Raw genomic sequence first — 19,443 nt, 5'->3', positions numbered from 1 at the left:
GTATGTATCCTCTATAAGTAAATAAACAACTTTCAGCTATTTTGCCATCGTAAGTTACTGAAGCGCCTGTAAGCAATTAAGTACTTTAAAGCAATTAACATATTTCGGTTCGTTTTTAAGGACAATTTTTATTTCACATATATAAATAGTTTTGACATTTCAATAGTTTTGTTATTTGTTTTCCATTTTCGGTTTATTCAACAACCAATAAAACTTAGGTGTTAGCTAAGCAATTTGCATATTGAGCAGATCGTAATTGAGCTTCGCTGCCTGGGCAGCCAGGGGCGGCAGGAGTGGACAGAGAGAACAGTGCGAGAGGAACTCTGTGTAGATATCATGCTAATGCACATGTTCCCCTGTCCATTCACTGCCAGACCGGGGACAGATTCGACAAGAGCCGAATATGTATTGTATTCGTTCGTTTGTGCCAGGCAGAGATAATTTCAGATGTGTGTGCCTTATTTAGGACTAGACAGTTGGATGGAGCACGAAGCCATCCGCTTGGTTACTTGGGTTAATCGATGTGCAAAGCAAATCGTATTTTGGTTTGGTTTGGTTCGTTTTGCATCTTGTACTCGTACACATAAAATGGCATAAAATACTTTGAAAAGCGCCTCTGTTAAAATATATTGTATTGTATGCTGCTGCTCCCCTAGAGCATTTCGTAATAAAATGATCTCTCCACTTGTAGTTAAAATATACATATTACATTCATGTTTCTTAATCTATATATATATATATATGTATATATACCATATAGATATATGGTATATGGTATAAGGTATATGGTAAATTGTATTGTTTCAAAATTGAGTGTTGATCTTTGCACATTTAAGGCCTGTTGTTCACTTAACTTAGGTTTGAGCTGGATACTACTTATACGTTGAGCAAGCTGTTGTTTTTTTCTTTCTTTTTTCCGCATAAAATCTATAAAATCGAACTCTCGCTTTTGCTTTCAGTGTGCGTGAAGTGCTCTATGTGTATGTGTGTGTGTTCTGTGTGTTCTGTGTATCTATGTGTGCGAATGTGCGCCGTGCGCTGTGCGCTGTGACATACAAGATACAAGATAGTTTTTTGAAACCAGACAAAACTGATGCATTCTCCGCTCACTCCGCTCGTAAACAAACACAAGGAATTAACATTATCGTAGACAGTAGTAGGTTGCCGACGACAGTAGACAATAGACAATAGATTGAGTTACACATAAATTACAGATATTAATGCACATGTACTTAAACTAAAATGTATCTTATGAATACATACAACACGGATCGATCAGAGATCAGAGATCAGATCAGATCAGATCAGTTGATACGGGCGGGCGGGCAGGCAGGCAAGGCCAGTACGTTGCTTTTTGCGGCTTGCGCCTTGCTGCCGCCTGCTGCCTGCTGCTGCCTCCTGCCTGCTGGACGGCTCTTCACTTCAATGCGGGGGCAATGCTCATACTCACACTCATACAAAACACTCATCCAGCCAGCGCTAGCACCAGCTACACATGAGCCATGAGTCTTGAGAGTCTGCCTAGAGAATGTTACTACTAAAACTGATCGACTACGCTTACAGTCTGGGAACTTAGGGCTACAAACTAACACACGAATACGAATACGGATACGGATACGTACATACAACACACGGTTCGACTATTAAATGCAGAGCTGAATATATGGGCGACAGGGTTACTGGGGGGGGAGGTGCACACTGATCGGGATAACAATTACGGATTACATAAAATCGTTGACTATGAATACTAGTTTCACTGCTTCCACTACCACTTCCGCATCGCATCGCACAGCAACTCATTCCTGCTTCAGTCGCTTCGCCTCGTTGCCAACATCCCCGCCGCCACTGACCGAGCTGGGGGTGTTCTGCTGCTCCGTTTCGCTGGTAATGTACGCAAACTGGCACTCGAATTCAAAGTCCATCTCTTTCTTCTAGGGAACATTGGTACTGTTAGTGGATCAAGAGTGCTACCGAGTGCTACGTGGGTATGCCAAGGAATCTTACCATGCGCTCACATATCACCGCTATGGCCGTCTTCTGCTGCGCCTCGGCTATCTTGTGCTCCACCAGATAGAACATGTACTCGTCGAACAGCAGTCTGATCAGGTGGAAGCTGCCGAAGCTCGAGGCCGAGCGCAGCGTCAAGTCCCGTATGATCATCGAGCTGTAGAAGCTCCACTTGAGCAGGAACTGGCGGGCGGCACGCGCATATGTCGGCTTGCCCGTATACTCCTCCATGGCGGACTCGACCACCAGCTGCAGCCAGCTGGCCCACTGCTCCAGCGAGCTCTGCTGCTGCAGGGCGGCCTTGAAGTCGCTCTCCAATCTCTGCACCACAGCCGGAGCACACTGACTCACCCAGGCGGCTTGTTCCTGCACATGGAGAAAAGAGCGCGCTGTTCAATGCCCAATAACTTCGATTTTATTTCGTTGCTCGTCGCTCACCTGCACGTTGTGAAAATCGACGCGATTCAGATCGCTCAACATTTGGGAGATTTGAGCTCCGTTCTGGAGCACGGCTCGTGCGGCCTGCGCCAGATGGTTGAGCGAGGTGTAGCGACGCAGTGTCTGGCAGAAGGCGGAGACGGCGCTCGTCTTGATCTGGGCCAACTGCTCCGGCACACCCATCATGCTCTCGCACAGCCACAGCTCCAGATTCTTGGCAAAATTGCGTATGGCCTGGGTCAGGGCATTCGGTATGGAGCGCAGTACATCCGGTATGATGACATCCACTGTGTTCTGGTAGAACTGATAGTCCACCTGTTCGTAAAATAATAATCCATTAAATATTAATTGAAATATAATTCATGGCCCTGGTCATGGTCCTATTGGTCCCATTGCACCCACCTCGCGTACGAACTTTTGCACTTCTGCGCAGTGGCACAACAGATACAGCTTCGTCTTGCTCAAGTACTTCTCCTCCTCGCACTCCTCCAGATTGTTGTTGTCGCTGGAACGCCAGAAGTCGCGCAGCAGGAACTCCACGGTGCCGAATTCCAGATTCAGCACCGCATCCAGAAAGGACTCGCAGTGCTCGCGGTACAGGGCCCGAAACGTGTCCACATCCTCCAGCGTTAGCTCCGTGCTGAAGCTGTGGCTCAGCTCGATGGGCGGAAACGAGGGCAGGGCGCTGCCACCGTCGCCAATGTACTAAAAAAGAGCAAAGTGGATTAGAGGGGCGGAACTAATCGATTTGTTTGAGCTGCTCACCTGGATGCATGCCTCGTAGGTCTCTGGCTTGAAGCTGTGCTTCTTGGATGTTCCGTTCCGCTGGCCGGTGGATCCGGACATGCCCATGCTGCCATTGGAGCCGGCAATCTGGCCGGACGTGCTGCTGCTGACGCTAACCAGGGCCCCGTTGCCGGCGGATGGCCCGTAGCCGTGCATCGACTTGGTGTCCTCCATGGAGTGATGGTTCAGCAGGGAGCCAGGCTTGATGCGGATGCCATAGTAGTGGTACTTGGAGTTGCCGCGCGTGCCCAGGCGACGTGTGCGCAGGCCGGAGAACACGGAGCGTATCAGCTTGCCGAAGCTGGCTGCATTCACGGGCTCCAGCTTCTGCTCGTTGCAGTGCTGCATGTAGTGGTTGTACAGAGTGGACCTGGGCAGGCTGACGCCGTCGGCCGTCTCGTAGTTGCGTGACAACCATTTGATCTGCCGGCGACAGAGAGAGATGTCAGTATGGTTGATGATGCTGCTGCTGCTGCCGCTGCTCCTGGAGGGCGGAGCGTAACCAGGGGACCACGGACCCCGGACCCCATCCTTCGGTTGGGATGGGATGGGACTACCTACCGTTGCCGAGGCAATCTTGTTGCTGTTGCCGAGCGCACTCTGATCCGAATCGGGGGAGGCGCCTCCGCCGCCCGTCCCGAGGCTGCCGCCGCTGGCCGAGTTGGTGGTCGTCGTCGAGGTGGGCGTCTGGGGCGTGCTCTGCGCCTCCTGGATGTAGGCAACCTCGTGCTGCAGCCCAAGGGTGGCCCAAGGGTTAGTCAATGTAGTGACAGTTGGCTCAGGTGGCTCCCACTCCCGTCCCCGCTCCCTACTCACCGTCAGGCTGTGCGGCGAGTCGCGGCTGTGCGACTGCGAGGAGCCGTTCAGCAGCAGGCCCTCCTCCACGGGCACCAGGTAGGGCAGCGTCGTGGAGTGGGCCGCATTGCCCGCCGCATTGCCCCCAGCCGACGGCGTCGTCGCCGCATACTGGCCCGTCGACGTGCTAGTCGAGTAGTATGTCTGACCATTGCCCTGGTAATCGCCCACCGGGCAGAACGGATATGTCCTGTGGAACGGGATGGAACGGAGGCGAAAACGTAAAGGTCAAGCGTTGTCATGTGCTGTGTGGGTCAACTGTGTTTCGATTTCATCTCCCATCTTCTACTACTACGACTACGACTGCGAGTAGTATTTACCCTTCGTTTTGTTTGGGGTATTTTGGGGGTTTTGGGGGGCTTTCTAATAGTTTCGATTGCTTACATTTGCGTCTGGCTGGAGTTGCTGTGGTAGAGCTCCGAGTCCACATATTGCACCTGGTAGTTCTGCTCCTGGCCGGAAACTGAAAAGTAAACAGAGAAACGAGAGGATTAGCATGGCAGTTTCTGATTAAAACTGATTGGTAGAACTGATATCCGATGGATCCCAAAGCCGTCGGCATTAAGCCAGCTAGCTCTAACGCTGAGACATTGATTTAAGAAAGGGGATAATGGCAATATAAACAAGCGTTCACAGGATAATCCATAAATAATCCCAAATGCATTTTAGAAAGAACTTAGCAAAGGATTTAATTTTCAGGAATATCTGAGCTTAAAACATTTTGAAACTGACATCTAATTGGAAGCTGCCTTTTTCTTTGGCTGCCATTTGCAAAGTTTTACTCTAAACAGCGGTTGGCATGCCAGTGCTACCAATTTGTATCATTTCTCCAAGATATTCTTCGGCAAACAAGACAAAACACAAGCATCTGGCTGTACAAAAGGTTTGCGCGACCGAGACTCGCTTCCGAGAATGCAAAAACAAAATACAAGTAATGCCATGCCCATCGATGCTTAAATATCAGAAATAGCAAAAGAAAAACTATGTACCAAAATGTTGCGAAGTTTTTACTTCTCGTTAATATTTAGGAATTTTTATAGTCATTGATAGCTGGGTGTGCTTTATCGTGTGCTCTATCTAAATACCATTTAATACCACAAAATATATTTAAAGGAGTGCAGTGATTTCCATTTGTTTTCTGTTTAAGCCAAGATCCGAAAGATCCTAGAGTAGGGGTTTGGTTCTTACACATTTTCTTCCGACAAAATTTAATTTAAATTTATGTTATGGCTACAAAATGAGCGCATTTACGACTATTTTAATCCGATTTAGGACTCGAAAAAGTCTCGAATGTGATCGGCATATATATATCATTGTTGCCATATTTTATAGCAATTAATAGGCGAATATATTCAATATTCAAAGTAAGACATAGAACTACACAAGGAAAAATTTATCGCAGCACTAAAAATACATTCAAATATGTTACCCAATTGTGTGGAAAACTTCTGCACGCCAAAACACAAGTATAACACCCTAGACTTTACTTAAACTTGAACTTCGAACTGGTGGCTGGTGGCTGGCAGAAGGATGAAAGTATCCTGCTGGTTCGGTTGTATTGGTTGGAATAATACTCTCAAGATGCCCAACAGTTGCCTCTCCACTTTGTTCAGACGAGCACTTGACACTGGCACTTGCCACCTGTGCAACTTGCCGCAGACACGGATGCAGCATCGATTGGGGGCGTTGATTGGGGAGGAGTAAAAATAAACGAGCATCTCTGGATATTTACCACCGCAATAGGACAAATTGTTGTGACGTCTGTGGTGGTGGTGGTACATGGTTGCGGTTGTGGCAGAGACACTCGCCACAGAGCCCGCGCCCAGGCCCGCCGAGACCGAGTTGGAGGCGGCCGCACAGGAAGCTGCGCCCGAGGAGAACGAGGCTGCGGATGCTGGGGAGGAGCCAGCAGCTGGTTCAATGGCCGAGGAGTTGTTGTTGTAGCTGGCGCTGGCGCTGGCGCCGGCACTGGCACTGGCCGTGGCCACGAATGTCTGGTGATGATGGTGGTGGTGATGGTGGTGCAGCTGCAGTTGGAGCTGGGCGGGTGGCAGTGGCGGCGGCGGCGGCGCCTGCTGGCTGACTGGGAGCGTCTGCTTGCAGCGGCACTTCTCGAGGAGATTCGTGTAGTTCAGCGGCGACGACTCGAGCTTGTGGTGGTGGTGCAGGTGGGCCTGATGATGATGATGGTGATGCTGCTGCTGCTGGTGCTGGTGGTGCTGCTGCTGCTGTTGGTGGTGCTGACGCGTCTGATAGTCAAAGCCGTACCGCGAATGCATTCGTTTGGCTGTAGAAGCTAAAGCGGCTGGCGAAATGGTTCCACTCCGATCCCGATCCCAATTCCGACACTCAGACGTGAGTTGATCCCGGCTGGACCGCGTGGCGCGGAACTGTTACGCTAGATATTTTGGCACTTGACACAAACAGCCGCCACATGACCGGCTGTGGCGTGGAAGGATTCGAGAACGACAAGGACAAGGAGATGCTGTAAGCCGAGACGCGACCTGGTTGCTTTGGGCAACTGCCCAACTGCCCAACAGAGCCCGGGTAGGCCCGGAAGTGACGGCGAGCCGGGCCGTGCCGTGCCGGGACGGAACTGCTGTCGAAAGTGAGAGCGAAAGTGAAATCTTCGACTGGCGTTGCCAACGCGTCTGTCTTGTGGGTGGGTTCGAACCGAAACAGGCAACAGGGAACAGGTAACGGGGAACAGGACTGGGATGGAAAGCGGATGGTCTGGTTGCTGGATGGCTGGATGGCTGGTGGCAGATGTCGTGGAAACGGAGCAGCCAGTACGTACGAACGGTAGAATTACAACTGAATCAAAAATCAAATGTTATCCTAGCAATATGCCTTCGAAAATAATGATGAGGACAACGACGATGGCGATGGTGACGACGACGACGGCGGCGCAGCAACGAATTAAATTACAACAACGGCTACGGCAACGGCTACGTTGGCGGATGCTGCGGCAGTGCGGCTGGGTGGGTGGGTGGTTGCCCGGGTGCTCACTCACTCGCTGTGGGTTGCCCGGGCGCTGCCATGATCCGGGTGCTGCCGCTAGCAAGTAATCCAACCCCAGCGCCAACCCCCCGCGACACAGGTATTATTTTTCAAGCGGTGCCGGCTAATTCCGGGCTCGAAGTCGTCTTTCTGGGATCTGCACAAGTGGTGGTCTGGTCGCTGCTCCGAGCGGGACAGGGATGGCAACAGGGTCCGGGTCCGGGTGCGGCGTCAAGGCAACGCAGCTCGGCCAATCCCAGCCGGCTGCCCCCCCCACGCCAGACTCCTTGGTGGTTGCTAGGATGCCTGCTCTCTCGCTCTCTTACCTCTAACCCTCTCTCGCTCTCTCTCTCTCTCTCTCTCTCGCAGTTGCTCTCAGCAACCCCTGAGCTGGGGCTTGGGCAGGATGCTGCGGATGTGGATGTCTCCTGGCCAACCAAATCGCTTGCTGCCTGCACGGCATCATCATCGTCATCATCCCCTCCCCTCATTCCCCCCCTTTCTTGGGGTGAGCCCGAGTTCTAGGGGTGTCGTCTGGGGCGTGGGGGGAGGCTGCCAAGGAATGATGGTTGATGTTCCGTGTGTGTGCGTGGCCTGTGCATGGAATTTTTTCCATATTTGGTTGCCGTGGTCAGGGGCACATTTTTCGACCACTTATCCTGTTCCTGGTGCTTTCATTTCCTTTCATTTCCACCGCCTCGGTGTCAGCGGTCCAAGGATTGACTGTTGGACGACACATGACATATTTCAGATATTAATTCTGACCCTCCAGTCGGCCGGTGCTTGGCACTGGGGGGGTCCTTGTGTGGGTCCCAGCATCCATGAATTGAAGTTTTTTGCGGCCACCCATCAAGCTGGGAGCTTTTGCCACATGCCACGCTCAACAGTAAATATTAACGGCAGCCCCTCGGGCACCCACTCCCTCTCCCTCTTCCTGTCCGTCGTAAAGGAGCAGCACTGTGAGACAGGTGCAGCATTGCAGGTGTGGGGGCAGGGCAGTTGGACATATTCTACGTACGGCGTAGCCGTGGCGGCGCCCCCAGTCCCAGTCGAGCCCCGATCTGTTGGGGGTTTTTCAAGTGGACCACATTCTAACCAAAACATTTTGGTTTTCAATGACTTTCGGGCTGAGTGGAATGGAAATGGAAAGAATTAGGTGGTAAGCTTGCTTTGATAATTGACTTTTGCTATGAAGTATTTTGGCACTCAGGAAGATTCCGCATGAAGACTGTGAGGCTACATCAGCTGTCGACTTGAGCTTCAATCAGAGAGAAGAGGCAAGAGATGGTACGATTTTTTTTTGAGATATTTTCGTAGTTGTTCTCTAATAATTTCACCCAGAAATTAATTTAATTTTAGCTTAAATGATTCAAAAAACAAAAAAACCAAAGATGTACAACTTGAAAAAATTTTAGACTGTTCTTTTGTAAGATTTACTGAGGAACCAAAGGCATTGCCTAGAAGGAATTTTACATGCATATTACATAAAAAACATTTTTTATCAGATATTGATATATTGAATCAGAATTAAAAAGAACCATCCCCAAGCAATTCCATCCGGAAGGATCAAAAGATGTTCATATTATATTAAATAAATCTATGAAATTTATTCATTCTTAGGAGAATGCCTGAGATTTGCAAAAACAATATGCATTTCGTGTGCATGATTCGAATTTCACATAGGGTATTTTCTTGCTTTTGTTGGAATTAAAAAAAAAACATCAGATATAAATCTCGGGTCCAATCCAACCATTTGCCATATGCCCTAAACATAAACAACAAACAGATAAGGCTATCCTTTGAATGTCCCTTACCTTCCTGCCCTTTCGAACTGTTTATTAAATTATCAACTTATCAATTTTTGAGCCATCTTTGCCACTTGCCAATTTTCCCAGTACAGACACAGACAGCACTGGAGTGGCAAGAGCATCCACAACAACAACAACAAAAAGTAGAAAAGATGAACACAAATTGCCAGGATAACGAGAATGGACAAGTGCAGGAGCACAGCATGGACACGGCAGCAGAGGGAGAGATGGCAGGGGACTGCAGCTTATCCTGCAACATCTACGACAACATCAACAAACAATTAACCTTTCTGTCGGAGTCGGCAGGGATGAGCAGCACCATCCAACCTTGGATGGGGGTTGGGTGGAAGCCAGCAGGCATGAGCCATGCGGAGGTGTCCTTTGTAGAGCTTCCCTTTGCTGTGATGCCCCGTGATGCCCTTGGCGAGATAGTCTCCATCTCCATGAAAATTATGAACTGCGACTCGCTTTTATTTAATGAATTTCCGCTTATCTAGATGTGCCACACACACAGAACTGCTTTCCGTTTGGCACAATTAAAAGAAGACCGGCATATGCTGATTTTCCCTAACTAAAGTTAGAAACTTGTTAGCCCCTGTCCCCTGTCCACCCACCCACCACATAAACTCACATTGAACCCACCTTTCTGCCCATTCCCATTCCCATTTCCCCGTATTTCCAGCTCTTTCAACTGGTATGGATTCCTGTTTGTATTTATATTTTTTCTTTCTATTTTTAGTTGCTGTCGTTATTACATTTTAAGCTCAGCGTCGTCTTCCGCCTCGTCGATTCGATGAGGACCCAGCAAATCCGTATCAATTGAAAAATACAATACAATATATTGTATCAAAAGGCGGACTGCTCGAACCACTCACTCAATCGGAGGCAACACGACTCCGGGATGCTCTTTCCCCCCGAATCCCACAATAATGCGCGCTGAAGCAGTCCCAGATGAATGGAAAAGTTTCCATGCCGCCGATGGGTCTCAGCAAAGTATTAACTGACAGCGGGCGGTTATTAGTGAGTCGTCGACTCATCCACGTGAGGAGCGGAGTGCACACAGCACATCAGCACCCCCCCCTAACCCGACGCACTCGTACGTTCATCGTTGAAGCCCTCTCAATTTGTTGTGATTACTCGGATGTTTGTCCTGTCAGGCAGGGGTGGTGGTAATTTGTCCGCTAATAAAATCAAGTACCAGGGCAAACATTCGAAGTCGACCCTTTTCGGGGCGCTGGCTCTGATCCCAGCCCAGGAGATAGTTCCTCACCAAAAGTGTAATCTCGATTAATTCATTGTGCGTCACCCGAGTGGAATATAATAATTATGTGTGCCGCAGCAGCAGCAGATATCACTCGCAGTGTGTCGCCTCCCGCCTCCAGCCCCAGCTAAGTCTGTCCGTTGATTCCATCCCAGCTGCACTTTGCCACAAAATGTGTTGCCCTTGTTGCGCTCTCTTTCATCGCTTTGTTACTTTGTTTTGCACGTGCCACGGACACAGGTAGCATTGGTCCATCATCCGCCACGGGGTGGCGTGCTCATCCATCCAACCACCTATTCATCCTATCCTCTGCCTGCCTATCTGTGTGACGGTCCCTGTGCCTGTCCGTCCTCATCTCTCTGCTCGTTTCAGTTTTCAAATTAAGTCGCTTTAATTGTGATATCAAGCAAGCGTTTAAAAAGCCCCGGATTTTAAGCTGGTCCTTATTTTCATCTCACTCATCCAGCATCCCACTCCCCTCCACCCCTCTCTCACTCTCTCTAGGGACAGGACATGCTGATCCTGTCATTACGTTTGTTTCCAAAGCCGCGACTTTTGCTGTTTGTTGTTTCCTGTTGGTTTCCGCTTTGATGCAAGTGCAGCCCATTGGATTCATCAGTCCTGCCTGTCGTCCTTCATTCGGTTTCGGATTCTGTGTCTGTTTCAGTTTCTGTTTTGGTTTCTGTTCGCGCATTTCCCTCCGATTGTTTTCGCTCGCTGCTAGTAACCCCGAATAAATCGGCATAAAGCGAATTGCGGGTTTTTTTGTCAGCGGCCAGGCCACACTTTTTTGGCGCTCATTAAAAAAATTTTTGGTAATATTTTCCATTCCAACATTCCAGTTTTTGCAGACAGTTTTTATTTACCGGTGAGCATCATCAGTTGATACTTTTCTGACTTATAACGAATGAAATCGCTTGCATTACGATTGGATTGGCAATCATAATCCGTAGAAAATACGTGGAAAATCAACAGTGAATGGGTACGAATACAGATGTATATATGTATATGTATATAGCAGATACTCAAAGAGGTATATTGAATTCGTATAAAACGCAGAATGATAAGCAATTATCTTATCTATCAGATTGTGGAATCGTGACATTAATATAGGCAGATTAAAGAAAACAAAATTTCTCTCTCACAGCGTAGCTTAGCAGCAGTAAAGTGTGAGTTATTTCTCTCGTCCCCACACTCTTTTTTGTCTCTCCTCACCACTGGCCCCGATCCTAGTGAAACCCGTAATAGCAAATACATTTTTACATTTTGTGACTTTCTGCATAAATTCTATACCTTGTAAGATCGGTAGATCTACGTACATATGTCCCCTGGGATCTATGCTTCTAAAATACAGACCGACAGGCGTATAGTTTGCAATCTGTTTAGACCTAAATGATGCAGAAGAAATAGCTTAAAGACAAGTGCATTCTAGCATGAATATATGGCTTTCCACAGCTTCGAAACATCGATGATAAATACGTTTATGAGATCATTTCCTACATTAATTAGAAATTAAATCAAACTACAGCTAGTACGCACCCGTAACGGTGATAAATGGCGTGCCGTCATCATCCTCGGTGGCCTGCACCACGGTCACCTGGCCATTGGCCACCTGCTGGGCCAGATCGACGCCATTCTTGATGGCGCTCAGGTCGGCCATGCTGTGTAAGGGTATGGAATGGGTGATGGTGCTGCCATTGGGCTCTGTGGTGGTGATGGTGCCGCCGATGTCGCTGCTGCTGTTGACCACATGCCCATGGATATGGGCATGGGCCTCGTTGCTCGAGTCGCTGGCATCCATGGGTAGGACGACGCGTATCACCTCCAGCTGCTCGGCTCCGTTTGCAGTGCCCGTGACAGTGTCGTCGCCTTCGCTTAATTTCTTCTGCAGGAGCTGGCAGTTCTGACAGGAAAATAGAGTTAGCTTCGGCCAAGATTGGGGCACAAGAGAATTGCAGGGATGCAGGCGGCATGCAGGGACTTACCTGCGTCATGACGTCCTCCAGGGTGGCGGAGACAACAACACCATCCTCCGTGCAGAACTCGAACTGCTCGGCATGTGTCGGCGATGTGCTAACGGAGGTCGCAGCGGTGTGGTTGGTGTTCTCCACCTCAACGGTCAGCACATCCTCCTGCAGCTGCTGCTGCTGCAGCTCCTCCGCTGCCTCCGCTTGGATGGCATCCACAACGACGGCACTGGCGCTGGCACTAGCCACGGCAGAGCGCGTCGAGATGATGAACTGGCGCTGGGGTGCCAGGCGCGTGGTCATTTGCTTACAGTTCTATTTATTCCACTTTTGTTTAGCTGTCACTGAGACTTCTTCTTTCTTCCTTCCTTCTTTCCTTCTGGTTGCACTTTCAGTGTGAAATTCCTTGATTTTTAAGCTCTCTGTCTCTGTCTTTCCCTGTTCAATCTGTATTGTGTTGCTGTCTGTGTCGGACGTAAGGCAATGGCGGTGCGTAGGTGTACTTTATTTTCTTGATTCTTGCGGATTCCTTTCCTTTTGCGGCTGCTGCAATGAAAGTGAAATTAATCAATTTGTGTGGATAATATGCTGCCCTCAAGGAGCAGGTCCCCAATAAAGCAAGCATCAACGCATCACCCGCCTCTCCCTCTTCCGCCCACCGTAGGAATCTTTTGTTGCCTACCCCCCGCCCCCAACCAACCATCCAACCAACCCCCTCCTTGACTGTGTGGTGGTGGGTGCTGCTTCCGCTGGGGCGTTGCTATGAAATTAAACTTTTCGCAGGTATTTTCTTCCTGCTTTGATTTCCTCGGCGGCTTTGTTCTCTGCGCAGCAGCACCAGCAGCAGCAACAACATCCAGCATTGTATATAAATATATTTGCAAGTACAGTGGAACCACAGTGGAAGGATAGTCTTCTTTGTGCTGGCAAGGTTACCCGCACAGCAGGGGTTCACTGTATGCCGTGTATATCCTTCGAACAATGGTATTTTTGGCCGCCATTTTGATTTGCTTGCAATTTTTGCGGCATCTTTTATCGCCATCCTTTGTGTAGCATACATTGGGGGGCAGCCATTTGAGGATTTCACCAAAACAGGAGCGTAGGCAAGTGCAGAAAGCAAAAAAGGAAACAGAGGGGGCGACCCACTGCAGAAGTGAGCTAGGAAAAAATGCGGAAGCAGGTAGGTAAATTCCTTAAAAATCTCTCTCCATCTACGTTCCCATCCCCAGGTTTTAGGGGGGGATAAACACCCCCGTCCCGCCTGAGGACGTACTCTGTGTAGCACTTACATAATCCCACACACCTTTGGAGACACGGGGGCTACGACGCCTCTGGCCAATTAAACGAGCGAAAATGCTCAGGGCCGCACACATATTGCCTTGAAATCAATCATGGACTCAAGCGTGTAATACACATTTCACTCTGGCATGAATCAAACCAATTTGATATCATCGTTAATTACGGCCATTCTTCGCTGCTTTGCTGACTATTTTCATTCGCTTTAGCTGCGTATTTTCTCAGTTTATGGATGGCGAAAGTTAATCAATTCTTGGCTCACTTTTCTCTGACTTAATTATGTTTTTGCCAATAACAGAAATGGCTTTTAATTGCATTTTCCATTTCCATTGCATGGATGTTTGACGACGGTATTGGTTTACATTTTCACACTTCTTCCTGCGCTTTTGGCTTGGGGGCACTTGCTCCCATGCACTTGTTCTCAGGGCAACCGGCTGAAAGTAAATAAGTCTGGGAGGGAATGCCGCTGGCAACGTCAACGTCAAACGTCCATCCCGAAAGGGTATTCCCTTAAGCGAGACGGGAACGAGCTGGGAGCTGGCAATGGGGTGAGTGGGAGCACGGACAGGAGACCCGGCATACGTCACGTAGTTTTGGAGTCGAGCTCAAAAAGTTGTTGTTTATAAACAATAAACGAAGTCCGGGAATCGGTGGAGTTCCTTTTAGGGGTAGGTGGTAGGGTAGGTGGCAGTGCCGGCAGGCTAATGCGTTGTCCCGCCCCGGGACGGAAATGCAAAGTGCCGGGACTTTCAGTGCACAAATCAAACGGCGTGCGAGCCGAAGCTCATAAATTTGACGCGTGAAAAGTGCAGCTTTCGAGGGAAGTTTTCCAGTCACGACACCACCCCCACACAGACACACACACACTCTCCCACAACTGTTTACACCTGTACACACACACACACACAGATACACCTGTAAAATAAATCACTAAGGACGCGCAATGGCAAATTATTGATCAAATAACTTCCTCTTTTTTATTGTGATATTTTTTTAGAGAGGCTTCTTGGGGATTTCCATTCTGTATACCTTCCGAGTAGAGTTCCGCTTGGGTTTCAACGTTTCCACATTAACGATTGTCTATGTAGAATATTCTATTATATTGTTTTTCTAGTGCGACTGCAGGCGGCTGCGGTTCGACCCGATTGCTGCGCTTTGTTTGAGCGTGTAAATGCAACTACAACATGGGGAAAAGTTTTGCCCCGAACTGGCCAAGAGCCAGGGCCAACAACAGCAGCAGCAGCAGCAGCCAGTGCCAGTGCCAGTGCCAGAGCTAGAGCCAGAGCATTGGCAATGACAATGCCATAGGGGGTTGATAGTTTTGGTAATAGGGAATCGGTCAAAGCGCTGCCTGTGTTGCTGCCCGTGCCCCTTGCACACGACCTGCTTTGGCCAGAGCGAGATGGAAATTCATTTAAATTTTGTGTAGGAATAATGGACCCTGAAATGAGGCGGTTTACGAACACAATCCACATGCCACACATGGCTGGGCTGGTCGGCTCCAGAAGGAGAGCAAGAGAGCAATAGATACGAATGTGGTAGAATAGTAAAATGAAAGGACGAATGCAAGGAGTGTGTGTGCGTGTGTGGCTAGGAGTGGGTGCATAGTTGGCTGCATTTTGGGACATGGCATTGACCCCTTTTTTGGAATGTCCACCTACCCCTGAGCCGGGCCTCGGATCTCGAAGGAGGCAGCTCCGATGGCAGCTGCGTTGGCATAGGAACAGGGCGACTAAAGCCCAGAGACCGTGACGCTTTCTTTGCATGTTTCGTATTCAGTCAGGAACTGCAACAGCAGCTCCAGCCAGGTGGGTGGAATCTTTTGGCCGGACATGGCACATGTCACATCTGGTGAATGCAAGGCCGTGGCATATGCGTGCTATGCAGTTGATTGATATCGAATATTTCCCTTTCAGTCCTCTTCCCATGCCACGCATCTTAAAGCGATTTTGGACTAAGAATAGATATCTTTCCAGGGTTCTCGTTAGAGGGGTTTCAATTGGCAACTAATTGGATGTTGGATAAAATGCAAAATGATGTAAAAGTTTCTGTTTTTAGGGAGAAATATTAAAATATTCCATCCAAAAATGATATTACTTGAGTATTTATTTTCCTATAATAATTGTGATCTAGTTAATTAATACCCAATCATTATTTTACACTAATAAATAATCGCTAATGTTGATTAAATAAGCTCGTAGCGAGTGGTCTCTGATTCTATTATTTGTAGCAAATAGATCAGTTCGCTTTTGGATATTTGTGCAGAGAATCAATGGATTGTGTCCCAATGGAATAGGATTACTTGCCGATTCGATTAATTCACACAGAAAGCATGGTCAGAAAAGTTCTGCATTTATCAAAAGAATCCATGAAATTTTAGGCTTAATGTTTCTTCCTTTTAATAGGTTAACCGAGTAAAACATATCTGTAAATGGTTTTGTTCAATAGAAGAAAATATTGTTGAAACAATAACATTTGAATCTGTCTATAATACGTGTGATTATTTGAGTACTATTTTAAAATATTACACTTTAGGCAGTACTTATAAGATATTAAATCTTTTGAGTAAGCGAAACAAAATGAATATTATTATTATTATCCAATTGTGCACTTGCTGCCTGTAAAATAAAATATACCTCAGCCTGGAGGCCTTACTTTTCCCTTGCTATAACTATTGATTGTAATTTGGTATTTATCTTATTCTGCAATTGTATAAAATAAATATACCTGCAATAAGAATGAAAGATCCATCGGTAAGTGGATCTCAAGCATTCCCCCCGAAATTAGCCTTTCTTTCTTGCTGAACCCGTAGCTGGTTACAGCTCGAACCTCTGTTGGATATATATTTAGGATCGATTGAACCCTGAAAATATCATTAATGTTTTTAGAATGATGTTAAAGAATTATTTTAGCTGCATTCTATTTGTTGTTAATGAGGAATTTCAATTTGAGTTTATTCTTTTCAACAACTGAACATTTTCCGTTTGTGTAGTTCCTGTAACATCTGATGGCCAAATTGACATTGACATTTATGAGAATGGACGGCCGTCCGTCCACTCATCAAATGAAGATGATGACGACGCTGACATGGGAATGTAATAAGGCGGGCGTTCGCTTGGCGTGCGGCAAGCCAGTGCGATGCCTGCCCCCTGCCCCTTTGGCTTGTTCTCTTAGTTTTCCTTTTTTGGTGCTGGAGGAAGGGGGAGCGGGACCGAGTCAGTCAAGCAGGACGTGGCAGTGCGAGGCAACAAAGCGGAAATGCACACTGGGATGCCGGGCTTACACCTGGCGGCCAAACGCGGTGTAATGTGCAACCGGCCATGGCCATGGCTGTGGCTGTGGCAGCGGCAGCGGCGCACACGCCACATGGATAAGGACACGGATGCGAAGGCGGGTGCGGTGGCGGTGGCACATGTGCGTACCGTCCTGCGCCTGCCAGGGTGGGTTACTGGCGGCGCGGCTGCTCGACCACGACCAGGACTCGACTTAATTGTCTCTAAATGGCTGAGAGTCTGCGACCTGAGCTGGGAGCTGGTAAAAGCGTGTAAATGAAAATGCGGAAAAACCGCTCGCTGGCTGGCTGGCTGGCTAATTTTCTCATTTTCTCCATCAATGGAATTCGTTGAATTCCCCCGCCGTGCGTTCAAAAAAGCTACGAAATTGGAAAAGTTGTCCTCGCTTTTGATCTTTCATTTGCGGCACTCGAAAGTTTTTCTTTATAATTACGTAGGGGGCATGGGGGCATGAGGCATGCGGCAGCTGAGGGACACGGACACACGGATTCCTTCTAGAACTCACCATTACGTCGTGGTAAGAGTATCCAAAGAGTATCCCCAGAGCTGTGCTCCAGTTTCCAGGTACATCCAATGTTCCTTCGAATGGGAATCCTTCACTTGCAAATCCCTGGGATTCCTTAAAGAATTTCTTGTGGTTTTTTTTTGGGGAAATAATTGGGAAACTCGTTCCTCGGTTCATCGGGCTAACGTGCAGTCGGAGAACGTAGAAAACTGTATTACGGCGCAGAAATAGGACCGGAAGGAAGTGGCCCGAACAGCGACGTAACCGTAACTTGTTGTGTTTGCGTTTTTCGTTGCCTGGCAACAGGCAGCACCACCAGCAACAACAACAACAAACAATGCTCGGCCGCGGCCGCTGACATGTTCTGGGCCCCCAAAAGGCCGAATCACGCTCCCCTATCGCTGGGTGGTCACTCGCCGGCCAGGTCAGTCACCGCTAGGGTGGCTATTCTAAAACTATATATTGCACGGATTCTTATTAGCTAATTACTAAATTAAACATTTTGCACGAGTTTTTTTGGGAAAAAACAAAAAAAACGAAGTCAAAACAAAAGTCATATGGCGCATGTGACCGTACGTGACTGGGAACAAAAATACTGATAAAATACCACAAGAAAGCTGACCCTCAGAACTAAACCGAAATATACCTTCTCATTTTCAAAATATACCGTAAATATACCGAGGCAAAGAATGAAATTAACCTACTTAAATCCACTTTATTTAAGCGCGGAAAATAATACTGTTTGAAAATTCGTAGGTCCACCCCACGATGCAGAGAAAAAAGATAGGAGGAAGTATCTTAAAGAAGTATGTTAAATAGTTTTTCGTGAGTATCATGCTATGAACTTTGTTCGAGCAAATCAATATGTTCATTTGTTGTCCACTTTCCATAGATAATGTGCTTGTGCTGCCTCCCAAATGAAATCGACGATATATAATGTGAAAATTTTAGAATAATTTAAATTTATTGATATCTTAAAAGAGAAAAAACCAAATTGCCCTCTAATTCTTTGTGTATAGTTGTTCAGTTGGTCGGCTGAAAGCCATTAGTGCCGAGCTGCGGTCTAATGTCATCGCACCATTACAAATTCGCAACATTTAGTGTTGATAAACGGTGCACATGCCTTTCTTGGACACCTTGATATACAACCGTTTGGCGGTTGTTTTGAATTTATATTTTAATACTTAATTTTATTTGCTGCCACCTTTCCTTTCTCTTTATGTTTGCATTTACCTTTATACACTATTTAATCATTACTATGCACCTTCCATTACTGCTGCTGGTCATTGTCAATCATTTGTCACCTTGCCAGGCATTTCCGTGCCGTTTATCCACCGACAACGAAACGTGAACAAATGATGCAATAAAAGTGGTTCTTGCCCATGTTGTTCGCTGTTGTTGTACATCTTTAAATGTACAAAATTTTTAAGCACTCTATTTAAAAGAAAATGCTAACACAAAGCCATCGACTCAGCCTTGAATTTACCCGATTTGAGAGGTTTATGGGGATATCTGAACATATTTTATTCCTAACGTAGCAGCAGAGTTCAGATTAGGTGTTTCTTTCCTTTTCTTTCTTTCTAAATTCAATTTAATTTAGTCAAGCTAATTTATCACAAATTTATTTTTCGTTTCTTCTGTAAATTTGAGAGTGCATTTCTTTTATTCTTTCGAAAATGCTGTCGTTGGGATCTGCTAAATTGTTGGCACTGGGCACGGCCGGTGCTCTGTTCCTTGGTTACTGCTTCTACTTTGACCGGAAGCGCACTTCGGCGCCCGACTACAAGAAGAAGGTGCACGAGCGTCGCCGTCTGGCCGCAAAGCAGCGGCTGAGTGACGGTGGCCGGGCAGAACTGGGCGGAGCAGCGGCCGGCAACGAAGAGGCCGACCAGCTGGAGATGCAGCTGCGCTTCTTGGACGAGGTGCAGAGGGGCGAGGGCCTTATCAAGGAGGGTCGCGTGGACGAGGGCCTCACGCACCTGTGCACCGCCATAATGCTGTGCGCCAATCCGGGCTCCCTCCTGGAGATGCTGCAGGCCAATCTGCCAGAGTCGCTGTTCCGTCCGCTGATGATGCGGCTGACCGAGATGAGTCCGCGCGACAGCAGCAGCGAGGCTTCCAGTGAGTCCACCGACCAGCTCAGCAGCAGCAGCAGCAGTGCCACCACTAGCACCAGTTGCATCGCCACCAGTCAGCCCGATGCCCCAGAAGAGCCCCACTTCTAGAG

The 19,443-nt window shown here is 47.8% G+C and overlaps 2 protein-coding genes across 9 annotated transcripts; one reads left to right on the top strand and one right to left on the bottom strand.

Moving 5' to 3' along the window:
• Positions 1 to 126: 126 nt before the first annotated feature.
• On the bottom strand, positions 127 to 17,787 carry LOC111066447 (transcription factor RFX3). Of its 8 annotated transcripts, none has more exons than XM_022355082.2 (11): positions 17,217 to 17,787; positions 12,141 to 12,668; positions 11,695 to 12,049; positions 4,471 to 4,549; positions 4,048 to 4,276; positions 3,793 to 3,960; positions 3,211 to 3,654; positions 2,848 to 3,150; positions 2,446 to 2,760; positions 2,005 to 2,373; positions 127 to 1,931 (listed from the first exon to the last, which is right to left on the bottom strand). In XM_022355082.2, the coding sequence occupies exons 2-11, from the start codon at positions 12,423 to 12,425 to the stop codon at positions 1,797 to 1,799; spliced, it is 2,682 nt and encodes an 893-aa protein (XP_022210774.2). In that variant the 5' UTR covers positions 12,426 to 12,668; positions 17,217 to 17,787; the 3' UTR covers positions 127 to 1,796. The 8 variants fall into 8 exon arrangements, with proteins under 8 accessions (XP_022210774.2, XP_022210773.2, XP_022210769.2 ...); XM_022355081.2 differs by having other exon boundaries at positions 11,695 to 12,058; positions 17,217 to 17,786; XM_022355077.2 differs by having other exon boundaries at positions 3,793 to 4,276; positions 11,695 to 12,058.
• A 1,105-nt stretch (positions 17,788 to 18,892) lies between these two features.
• On the top strand, positions 18,893 to 19,441 carry LOC111066498 (mitochondrial import receptor subunit TOM20 homolog). Its single transcript, XM_041596385.1, has one exon. The coding sequence runs from the start codon at positions 18,893 to 18,895 to the stop codon at positions 19,439 to 19,441; it is 549 nt and encodes a 182-aa protein (XP_041452319.1).
• The last annotated feature ends 2 nt before the right edge of the window (positions 19,442 to 19,443 follow it).

Source organism: Drosophila obscura, unplaced genomic scaffold (genome assembly GCF_018151105.1).
Source record: "Drosophila obscura isolate BZ-5 IFL unplaced genomic scaffold, ASM1815110v1 contig_150, whole genome shotgun sequence".
Lineage (NCBI taxonomy): Eukaryota > Metazoa > Arthropoda > Insecta > Diptera > Drosophilidae > Drosophila > Drosophila obscura.
The sequence above is the reverse complement of the archived record's forward strand: the minus strand, read 5'-3'. Positions and strand labels throughout refer to the sequence as shown.